This window comes from Centruroides sculpturatus, unplaced genomic scaffold, assembly GCF_000671375.1.
Source record: "Centruroides sculpturatus isolate CEXI.00-Female unplaced genomic scaffold, Cexi_2.0 scaffold10, whole genome shotgun sequence".
Classification (NCBI taxonomy): domain Eukaryota; kingdom Metazoa; phylum Arthropoda; class Arachnida; order Scorpiones; family Buthidae; genus Centruroides; species Centruroides sculpturatus.
The window spans coordinates 1,072,435-1,085,116 of NW_019384396.1; the positions used below are offsets into that span (position 1 = coordinate 1,072,435).

The 12,682-nt window shown below is 29.5% G+C and overlaps 1 protein-coding gene across 3 annotated transcripts in view; it reads left to right on the forward strand.

The window, feature by feature from the left end:
* LOC111618424 (transcription initiation factor TFIID subunit 10-like) overlaps nt 1–12,682 on the forward strand; it is a 23,120-nt gene that overhangs the window by 8,717 nt on the left and 1,721 nt on the right. For all 3 annotated transcript variants that reach the window (XR_002755573.1, XM_023359962.1, XM_023359963.1), the window contains exons 2-4: nt 3,389–3,558; nt 6,624–6,688; nt 9,602–9,710. Coding sequence is in view for 2 of the 3 variants with exons in the window: in XM_023359962.1 (XP_023215730.1) it covers nt 3,389–3,558; nt 6,624–6,688; nt 9,602–9,710 (344 nt within the window). In the remaining variant the exon portion in view is untranslated. The remainder of the gene's footprint in view (nt 1–3,388; nt 3,559–6,623; nt 6,689–9,601; nt 9,711–12,682) is intronic.

The following is a 12,682-nucleotide window of genomic DNA, read 5'->3' on the forward strand; positions in this document are numbered from 1 at the left end:
CTTGTCGCAAAAACCAATTGCTATGTAATTCAAAGTGTCACCAATCTTTAGATTGCACTAATAAGTAAGTACAATTTTATCATGTGTTTTGCAAATTCATTTCCCTAATAGTAATAATATTTAATACAAAAATCAAATGGTTTAAAAGTTTTTTAAATTGATTGATGATTGATTCAATCAACTAATTTGTTGATTGTTTGATTGTATTAACTTGATTCTTTAGATATTGAAAATTAAATAAATAACATTATGTTAATTTAAGTGTACAGAAACATTGCTGCTGTTCCAGCAAAAATCTTATTTTCACTTTACCAAGTGCCTAGTAGGTAATGAGCAGATTAGCTAGGTAATGTGCACATTAACGGATTTTGAGCTTTAGCGGTAACACATATATATATATTACTGCTAAAGCTCGAAAGTTGTTCATGTGTACATTACCTAGCTAATCTGCAGATTAACTAGGGTGATCTGTTAAAGTTGTAAAAATTGTTTTATATCTCAAATTATCTAGGTAATGTGCGGATTATCTAGGTAATCTGCAAATTACCTACTAGGCCCTCGGTAAAGTGAAAATAAGATCTTTGCTGGAACAACAGCAATGTTTCTGTATGCTTAAATTAACATAATGTTCTTTATTTAATTTTCGATATCTAAAGAATCAAGTTAATACAATCAAACAATCGACAAATTAGTTGATAGAATCAATCATCAACCAATTAAAAAACATACAAAAAATCAAACGGTTAAAATATTAATACAATCAGGGAAATTATTATATAGATAACCACCTATGGACTTTGAGCATCTATCTGAACTGAGGAGACCGAGACGACTTCTACGACACTCTACTTTTGGACCGGAGACGAAAAATAATAAAGTTATCATACTTTTTCTGGTGATTGTGTGGTATAATTGTGCAGTTAATGTTACCTATGGTGAGTAAAATGGCTGTTCGTCTCTGATTCCAGCTAACAGAAGAAAGGACAGTGGAGACGCACATTCTAACCTAACCTATTCTAATAAATTACCATAATTATTATCAACCAAATTATTAGAATAGGTTAGGTTAGGTTTGAATGTGTGTCCCCACTGTTTCCTTTCTTCTCTTTGCTGGAATCAGAGACGAGCTGCCATTTTACTCACCATAGGTAACATTAACCAATTGTGCTTACTTATTAGTGCAGTCTAAAGATTGGTGACACTTTGAATTTCATAGCAATTAGTTTTTGCAACAAGCACTCCTATTTGTGGCAAAGATCTTATTTTCACTTTACTGAGTGTCTAGTAGGTAATGTGTGGATTACCTAGATATTCTGCACATTATCTAGGTAATTTGAGAAATGGAACAGTTTTCACAACTTTAACGGATCACCCTAGTTAATCTGCAGATTAGCTAGGTAATGTACACATTAACGACTTTCGAGCTTTAGCGGTAACATATATACCATGCTGAGATGGATGAGAGTGCCATAGTGAGAATAATAGACATAGGCGCTGAGTCCTCTCAAGCCGGCATCATAGGTAACTGAGTACGGTTATATCCAAATTAATAAGTTCTGGAAGCCCATTATACTACCTGGATCTTTGTCTGGGTAGCATAACTGGCAATGTGACTGCAAGGTAAGCAGAAGTTGTGGGTTCAAGTCCTTTTTTCTTCCAGAACACTTTAAATTAATTATTAAAATATCAATTTAATTAGTTAAAATTAATATTGGGTTGTTCAGAAAGTTTGTAGTGATTTTTGATAGCTGATAGTTGAGACACTGATTAACATGAAAATGATTAGAATTGTACAAACCAATGAATACAGTAGAGCGTCGTTTATTCGAAAGCTGGTTATCCGAAAGCACTCCAGTCGGCAAATTTAAATTTTCGCTAGTGCTGTGGCACTGCAATCTCTGGCTATTTCTTGGGCTACTCAAATATTTTACGTTTTTGATACTAAATTAACATCTGAAGTATAATTTAATTTTGAATTGTTTTTATATTTTTCAATAAATTTATTTTGTTTGTACAAAATAAAAAAATAATTTTTAACGATATAATAGTCTTCGTTAGGCTTAACATCGATGAAAATTCAACGCGAAGCGACGCGCAACGGAGAAAAATTTCAACACGGGATAAATTAATATATTTTTTCGTACATGATTCGTTATCCGAACCACCCTAGTCCCCAATTGATTCGGATAAACGACGCTCTACTGTATTACGATAAATGACCTTGGAACGCGTCCATTACAAAAACTTAAGATTATTCAAATATTGTGTAATTTGTCTCATTGCAAAAATGGATGCAAACAACATACGTTATCGACACTTGTTCTTTTTTTCCTTTACAATAAAAAAAAATTTCAGCATTTTCGGCTGATGATGTTATTATAAACAATCACTTTTCATCACCTGTCACTAAATGCTTCAGAAAAGGGTCATTTTCATTTAGTCTTTTAAGAGAATTACAAATGGAGATACGATCCAGTAAGTTCTTTTCTGTTACGTCATGAGGTATCCAAATGCCCTAACTATTCACATATCCAAGCTTCTTTAGATGTTGAAATACAGTACTGTTTGATTACTTCACTATGTCTGCAATTTCCCGAGTTGTATAATGAGGGTTTTCATCCAATAATGCTTTGATATGGTCCTCTTCAATAACAGGAGGTATTCCTGAGTGGGGAGCATCTTTAAGATTGAAATTACCTGCTTTAAATTTTGCAAACCACTTTCGAACTTCTACAGCACTCCCACCATAGACATCACATATCTTTTTTTGCTGTTTGTACAGCATTTTTTCCTTTACGATAAAAAAAAAAGTGTCAATAATGCACGTTTGTATCCATTTTTGCAATGAGACAAATTAAACGATATTTGAATAATAACAGTTTTTTTGTAACAGATGCATCTCAAGGTCATTTATCGTAATATTCATTGGTTTGTACAATTCTAATCATTTTCACGTCAGTGTCTCAACTGTCAGCTATCAAAAATCACTACAAACTTTCCAAACAACCCAATATATAGTTTCACTACACAATAACAAGTCTTTCAATGTTCTTTATCACACTTCAAGAAATATATAAAATTATATAAAATGTAAAATTATAGTTCTGGCAATTTTATTAAATGTTAATTATAGTTATTAAATTTAGCAAGAGAACACCTAATGCCTGCGTCTAGTGCTAAATTACCTAGCATTTAATTAATAACAGTAGTAATAATATAGCTTGCTTATAATTGAGTCATTTGGCTCTTGAAAATGAAATGAATGTGAAATTAAAATCTTTGAATTATTATTTAAATTGAATATCATAAAGCAATTTGTTTTCTGTAAATAATTTATTTAATATTTTAAGTTCTTCAATATAAGTCTGCATTAATCAAATTTTTTCAGATGATGGCAATGTTAATACAAATTCAGTCCCTTTGTTGAATTCTTCATTAAGCAATGGATCAAACCAGATTAATTCTTTGTCAAACACCTCAAATTCAATCTTGACAGTGAAAACTTCAGGACATCCTCTCTCAGATTTTCTTTTACAACTGGAAGATTATACTCCAACGGTAGGTAACAGTTAAAGTGAATATTCTATAAGTGTTCTTTTAACATTTATCTAGATGCAAAAAATGTTTTCAATAAATAAAATATATGCATATGGTGCATTATTTTCACTGCACACAAGCTTTTTATAAAAATTAGATTAATTCATTGAAAAAGTGGATGTGTAAATGGTGCAGTAGTTCTGCAGCAATAAATAACATTTTCAGACAAGAATGAAATGCAAATTAAAATCAAGAACTTTGCAGATTGTGGTGACACATGATGCCAATGTCCTTATGAAAGATCCAACATCATGCAGTATTCTACCAATTAGGATACTACATGATGCCTTGCACTCATAAACACTACTATGAAATAATTATATTTTGTAGGTGAAAAGTACAAGAAACAGCATGTAGATTATTTGAGCACTTTCCAGCACAAGACCTATGGTTTTAGCAATTCTGAGCATAATACACCACTTGATGCAAACCAATGGCACTGTTGAATCACAGTCCAGGTTACTCTTGTTTCACAATGTTGAAGTTTTGGTGTACAATTAAACTAAATTCTGCTTGCTTTGTAATATCAACATTTCTAAAATCTTGTGCTTTCAAACATTTCTCATTCATCTTCAAAATCATACAAGTATATATGAAGCAACAAGGTAAATGCGACTGCAGTGGTCATAAATACATCAAATTTTGCATTGCTATTATATATTCATTTAACTATCATCTGCAATTGGCACAATATGCAAGGCACAAAGTGATTTGACAGGTGGAACAAAATGATAAATTTATTCTAGGACAAACCATAACAGTACATAGACTTATTAGGCATTTTTTTTCTAGAATGGACTGTGTAATTGTTATGACTGAAATATGCAACACTAGCTATGTTTTATACTAAATATCTGTGTAGCCTCTGGAATACAGGACTGTGGAGTCAGTAAAAAAAAAAAAAACACTTGACTCCGACTCCTGGTAATTTTAGTACGCCGACTCCAACTCCGGCAAAATTAAATACCAAGCCATTTTATGGGGGACAGAGGCACTCATAGCGGGTACTCTACTCTGAACTCTGAAAGGAGCCTGGGGTGTTTACCCAAATACTTTTATAGTTAGTATTTTTAATATTTAACTTACATTAATATTTATTTGTATAAAAAATTAATTTTATCAAATATTTAATAAGAGGAGAAAGGAGGTGATAAAATTCTACATCTTCATATATTCAACAGCATTTGCACTTCATTTCATCCTTCCAGGAGAGTTAGTCCAACTAAAAAGTGTGATTTAGCTAGCTACTTCAGCTCCTTGTTCAGAAAAGAAAAATACAGTAGAGCATCATTTATCCGAAAATCGGTTATCCAAAAAAATTCCAGTCAGCAAATTAAAATTTTCGCTAGTGCTGTGGCGCTGCAATCTTTGGCTATATCTTGGGCTACTCCAATATTTTTTTTGTGTGTTTTAGCTGGCAACACTGTTACTTTTGTGTGGTGTTTTCTGAGGACTGTGTGTCATGCTGAATCAAATGTTTTTGATACTAGATAACTTCTAAAGTATAAAATTTTTTTTGTTTTTATATTTTCCAATATATTTATTTTGTTTGTAAAAAAATAAATAATTTTTAATGATACAATAGCTACGATTATTATTTTAAAAAGTTTACATTAGGCTTAAAATCGACGCAAATTCAACACGAAGCGACACACAACGGAGAAAAATTTCAACACTAGATAGGTTAATGTATTTTTTGTACATAATCGGTTATCCGAACAATAAGTTATCTGAATAACCCCAGTCCCCAATTGATTTGGATAAACGATGCTCTACTGTATGTACTCTGATCAATTAGTCTGGCTCATTCAGAAAAATAGAGTACTTTAGAGCAGGGATAATAAAGAAATGATTCAAAAATATTCAAATTCAATTGGGTCAAAATAATTTAACTACTAAGTGCAAATGCTACAAAGAATACTACATATTTAATAAATTAAATTGATACCTTTTGTATTTAAAATAAATGAATTATAACAAATACAAAAAGATTTTAAAAAATTAATAAATATGTAATAAATTTTCTTTTATTTAAATAAAAAAAATTAAAGTAAATTTAAAATGCAGGAATCAGAGTCGACACATTTTTTCCGACTCCTCTGGCCAGAAATTCCTCTGACTTAGACTCCATAGCCCTGCTGGAATGAGTAGGTCCTTAAGTCACCCTAAGTAATGACTGTTACCTTAATGTCCTACATATAAGATAGCAGACAAATGACTTGATGATTTGTCATTGTACTAATTACTATACAATGTCAGCTGATATATTAGCTAGCTAGCTAGCTAGTAGACATGGTATCAATGACTCTGAATAATTTGACAACAAAATGAATAGGATAGTGTAACCCTGTTCTGTGGCCACTTTGTTTCCCCAGACTTGACTCTAAAGGATTTTTTTTTTTTTGGAGTCACCTAAAAGTGTCAGTTTATGATATGTACTCATCAGTGACACTTTAGGTTGGTCAAAATTTCCCTACAAAACTTTCAAAACATTTGACATGTCTGACAGGGAGCATCTTCCCATACACTAAAAGTGTTTTTTACTGTTTGTATAGTATTATATACTGTATGAAACTTAAAATGCATATTGGGCATATTACATATGCTTTTTATCTACAGACATTTCAATTTGATTTTACACAAACAAAATGTGAAGTAAAGTTTTAAAATAAGCTTCTAAACAAAGAATACAATCTCATTTAGCAGTAATGTGTTAAATTTCACAACTGTCATAATTAAACTACATATCTATATCAAAAATCACCCCCATTCTTAGCAGGAAAAAAATTGCAAATTCCAACACTTTATTTGCTGAGAAAAACATCTATGTAAAGACTGCTGTTAAAGCCACATTAATTAAAACCTCTGCTGCACGTGTGAAATTAATTTTGGCAGTCCCTTTACATGTTAAGCAAGGGATACCTATATTCTGATAGTCCCACATATGTGATATTAAATGGTTTGACTGTGTTTCCTATTTATAGTACAAAAATTCATTTATAAATGATAACATTTTTAATTTTTAGATCCCTGATGCTGTAACAGCATATTATTTAAATTCATCTGGATACGAAGGATCTGATCCAAGAATGTAAGTTTTTAAGATTTATTAAAATTCAGAAGACAGTTCATTTGATTTAATGCTTGTTAAAAAGAGAATTATTGTTTTTTTCATATTTAATATGAATTTTTATATAATAATCTTATATTGTAACTTGTTTTATTTTACCGGCTGTTATAACAGAGTATGGTGATTTTGCAAAAAATGATCCCTCCAGATTTTTACATTTTTGGACTTAGAACACCTTGAAATGTTGAAATGCAATAAAATTTTGGGGTAATTTCAATGTATGGATGTTAGTTTGTTCTTGTTTATGGGAGGCACGATTTTGTTCACTCTGTTTAAAGTTAAATGTGCTTCTTGTCAAAAATTTTTGAAATTTTGCAGGTAGGTTTGTTTATTAGAGGGATTGATGCTATTCATAATTATATTTTGATGCTTAAAGGTTGAGATGGGAAGATAAGGAGTCATGTGTATCTCCAGTAGGGTCAAACTTAATGACTATTATACTTGTTGGCATTTACAATTTTTTATAAAATTCATCCCTACCCTCAAAATTAAGATTGTTGCCATTTATAATAGTTAAAGTTGAGCAACTTGTTGCTGGTTTATCTAACACTTGTCTGAAGAAGTTATTTTATTTTGTTATTTTATTATGTTAAATTTGCATCTGTAGTTATTTTAAAGATGCATCATCAGTACTATAGATTTTATTAAAATTGTTTTCATTTCAAATATGTAAAAAATATTTTGAGTATTGAAAACTGCTTTTTTTGAAATAGCAAGCACATTAATTTTTTTTAAATTTGAGATATATTTTTAGTATTTTTAGTTGTTTTTATGTGTGATCAAATAAATAGACTTAGATTTGATGACTAGTAATAAAAAGTAACAACAGAAAAAATTTTTCTTAACTTTTTAGAAACTAAGAATTAGTTTTACTAACAGCTAATAAACTTTTAGTAAAGCTAATTCTTATAACTATGGTCTAAGGAGCATAACCATTCGTCTTACAGGAAATTTATCAAGCTTTTGATTCTTTATAGTTTACTAGTGATAGCTATGCCAGTAAGATACCTTTCTATTTCTCAGTGTGAATTTAGTTCCAGTATAGTCTATCAAACATAATAAAGGTTTTATTATTGAGCTCTCTTGTCTCACTCATGATTGCCAATCTTATTGTAGATCAGACTTACCTATTACAGACAAGATTGGGAGCATTTAGTGTTTGCTCCATAGAATCTAGTTTTCTTTTTTGTATCAACCAGTCAGTTGGTTCCTCATAAGAAACTTTTTGTATGACCATTACTCATACACATTAATTATGATTAATTGTTCATAGTAATTTATTGTAGTCAATTGATCATGGTTAATTCAATACATCATTGTATTGTAATCTGTTATATCAAATAAATTAAATTATAAATATAAAACATAAAATAATTTTTATATTACAGTAGAACCTTGATTATCCGGATTGTTCAAAATAAACAAAAATTTTACGAATTTGTTGATTTGCACTTGGTGAATTACGACACTGTTTATGTACGTGATGGAATGCATAACTTTTTTGTTTCAACAATGTCTCACCCAGCACAGTGGGCATAAACTCTTAAATATATTTTACGTAGTAATAAAAATATAACTTGACATACGTATTTATAAATAATTTATATTCAAATTACATCATTTCTATGACCAAGGGCGGCGTAAGGCATGGACGACGTGGGCCACCGCCTATGCCTCGCGGTCCGAAGGGCCTCGCGCCTCGAAGGTTTATGCATTACTTAAAAGCCGCGAACGCGACGAAAAAATTTTACTCGTCATAAAACGATAAATAGTTTGTCAAATTTTTATTCATAAAAATGCAGTTTCAACTGCTTTTTATTTTATAAAATCCGTCTTCTTGCGCCACCAGAGGGCCTTTTAAACAATAGGTAGTCTGTTAGCGCTGGTCAGTAGTAGTCTAAATTCAATACAAACATTTTTTTTGAAAATTTGATCACGATTTAAATACAGTACGTATTTATTTTTAATATTACCGATATGTCATCGAAAAGAAAACGTGTTGTATTATCATTAAAAGACAAAATATTTGTTTCGATTATCTGAATTTTTCCTTATCCGGACTAACTTCATCCCCAATTAGTCCAGATAATGGAGGTTCTACTGTATATATAATTCATACTGATAAAATATTTTCATATATTTTAATAATATAATCAGTAAATTTAAAAAAAAATAATTACCATCAGTACATTTTTTTAATGGATATATTTATTCTCAAAAAATTTCAAATTTTTTAAGACAATAAGAATGTGTGTTTATAGATTTTAAATTATTTATAAATGCCAAATCTTTTTGAAAGTATTTATTTGTAATATATAAATTTGTTATAATTATGACATTTAAAGTAATGATTGAAAACTTTAAGATCAAAAACTTTTATATTTAAAGTTTGCATTGCAACTTGAAGTTAATTTGTTTTCACTTATAAGAATGATATGATAATTATATAATTCAATTAATATATATTATAAATGACAGAAAATTTATTACAATTAATATATGACAAACTGAAGTATTGCTAATTAACTTAAATATAATTAACCAAAGACAATTTTCAATTTATTTAAATAAGGGCAGAAAACTTAAAATCTACATTTATTTTCATATATTAATTCAATTACCTGTGAATTTCAAGCTTTGAATTAATGAAATGACCCATCACAACTTTTAAATGATTATATGCAATGTCTTTTCTGCAATTTTAAAAATATTTAAATTAATGTCATAAATATTAAGGATTGGCTTTTAAGTCAATACAAAATATGTTACAGTGGTAACATTTTAAGATATTAAGATTATATAATGTTTTTAGAAGGATGTGATGATTTATTTTTAATTATATATAAAAATTTAACATTAAAATTTTTTTCTCAGAGTAAGATTAATATCACTTGCTGCTCAGAAATTCATATCTGACATAGCTAACGATGCATTACAACATTGTAAAATGCGTGGAGCAGGACAGAGCAAAAAAGCAATCAAGGTAATTAGGAAGTTTTATTAAAGAAATAAACTCATAATCAATATAATTATTGTGTTGTTAAGAAAGTAATTTTGTTTTTTCTGTGGAAAAAACACAATATTTTTATAATAAATAAATATTTTATTGAATTAGATATCAACCATTTTGGTCAAATACCTGTTGTCATCGTTTCTGGTAGTAGCATGATTTCACATTCATAGAAGTTTTGATCGTTGCTTACAAAAACTGATCCAAGTGATTTTTCACATTGTCATTTCAAGTAAATGTCTTAGTTTAAAAAATTTTGTCTAAACCAGAACAAGTAATAATCTGAGTGTGCTGGATCTGGCAAATATGGTTGGTGTGATAGCACTTCCCATCTAAGTTATAACAGTTTGACCAGTTACCAAACTTGTGTGAAATTTGACATTATCGTGGTAAACACTACACCTGTTTTGTTGATCAATTCTGGCCACCTTTTCTGTTTGATGATGATATTCAATTTGTTTACTCAATGGCAGTACACTTTCGAATCAGTTGTTAAATTATCTGGTAAAAGCTCCAAAAAAAAATTCCTTTAAACTCCCACCAAAGAGAGCATCTCTTTAAGAACACATGGAACCCATATATGAAGCTTTGAAATGAAACCAATTTGTTTCAAGTAATCATAAACAGTTCAATTCGACAAATTTTATCTCTTAGTGATTTCATGTATTGTTGTTTGGCAGTTTGCTTCAATCAGTACCTTTGTTTTGTTTTCATTGGCTTCAACTGGCCATCCAGAACGTGGTGCATCATCAATATTGAAATTGTCAGAACAAAATTTTGTAAACCAGTTTTGGCACTGTCTTTCTGTCAATACATCTTCTCCATACATGTACCACAATTTTTTTCTTGCTTGAACAGCATTTTGATTTTTTTGGTAATAAAAAAGCAAAATATGCCAAAAATGATGCTTTCGATTTTCGATATTTAATGGGACACCAAAAAAAATAAACAATTGCACAAAATCAAACAAAATTTTTTACAAATAAGCCTTAAAATGCTAGCTGTCAAAATATATAATGGTAATACGGTTTAGAATGAAAATGGCAAAAAAAATATGACTAATCTGTCTAGTGGTAAAAAAAAAACAAAATTACTTTCCGAACAACCTAATAATATACTAACTGTTTTATTTATTTGGATTTTGAAGAATGTGTGTAAAATAAATGGGCAATGATTTGATAAAAACATATATGTATATATATACAGTTTAACCTGACATCATCCATGGGACGACCAATTTTTTGACATTATAACTGAGTGTTGTTACCTGTGGTATCATATTTCAGTCCCATAAAATGTACCAAGTGTGTTTAATTAATTATAAAATCCATTTTAATTTAACATTTCTATGTATTACCATAAAATTATTTTTAATGGGAATACAGTATACTGTATTTATTATGGTAATAATAATTTATTATTGTATGTATAAAAGTGCAAACTAAATGTTTAAATCCACTTTTATTTACATTATTATGTCTAAGTTTATATTGATGTAATTAAAAATTTCAAAAATTGCCTTTTATAAGAAATTTCTATTTGTCTTAAGTTTCGATAATAGCAGCACTTCTGGTTTTGAGAATAATGTTGAATCAAAAGGCAACAAAAGATTTAACTAATGTATTGCCAATTAAAAAGACACAATAACAATATTCACTTAAAGTCAGTTATTTTAGGTTGTAGGCATTTTACACCTAAAAATGTTTTCAGCATCATGTCATTTTCTAAATCATACACTTTGTTCATTATTTCGATGAAGTTTTCTAAGACCTGTAAAACATTTTAGAGGGCTCTGACCCTAGGGACTAAGCAGGTATTATTTTCTTATCTTATTGCATTATGTGCTTCTCTGGTTGATGGCACTTCATTTTCTCTATCTGATGTTTCATCTTCATAATCATCCTCAGTTTTTTTCATCTGAAACAGATATTTGTTGGGCAAAGTAATCATCTGTATAAAATTTGGATGTTATTAAATCTTCATCTACACTCTCATATTCAGTAGCAGCAGATGATAAAAATTTTGCCATTTTCTGAACTTTGAAATGTTTTACTTAATTCTGATAGAGGAATGTTGTCGTTGTCGTCATCATTCATAAATGCAATAGTTGTTTAACTATTACAGTTTTGCACAGAAAACTAACTTTACACCAAGATTTTTCAAAAATATCAACTGCATCTAATAAAGAAATTGCCATTTTATTATCTTCCATATTTGTAATAATTTTTTGTAAAAGAATATTTTTGAAATGAGATTTAAGGCTTCCTATAATTCCTTGATCCATTGGCTGAAGTACACTAGTACAATTCAGAGAAATGAATACAAGTTTAATACTCTTTAAATTTTCTAAAATTGGATGTGCTGGGCAATTATTGACAAGGAGTAAAACTTTTTTCGTTTACCAATAAGTTCTCTATCTCATTTTTGAATTTTTTCTTGCAAAATCTGACCTCACCCTGACTTTTTGTTGGTTTTGAAATTTACTGGTAGTGTTATTGTTTTTAAAACACCTTGGATTATTTGATTTTCCTATTACAAGAAGTTTTCTTTTGTCATATTAGCACAAACAAAAGCTGTTATCCTATCTTTTGCAAATTTTCCACCAACACACTTTTTTAAATTTAAATGTTTTATCTGATGAAAGTTTCTAAAATATCCCGGTTTCATCTGCATTATAAATGTCTTCATCTGCATATACCCTCTTTAATTTAGGCAATATGTCTCTTAACCAGTTTTCAACATCCAGTACATTTATATTTTTGCTTCTCCACACACTTTTCCAAAATTTATGCCATATCTTTGTTTAAAATGGTCTAGCCATTAGAACATTTAAAGTTAGTATCGCCTTGTAGTAGTTAAAGTTCTTCTGCTTTTTCCATTAGTATCAATCCATTTAGTGGTAAGTTGGAACTTTTGCATTTGTTAAACCACTTAAAGTGGTATCA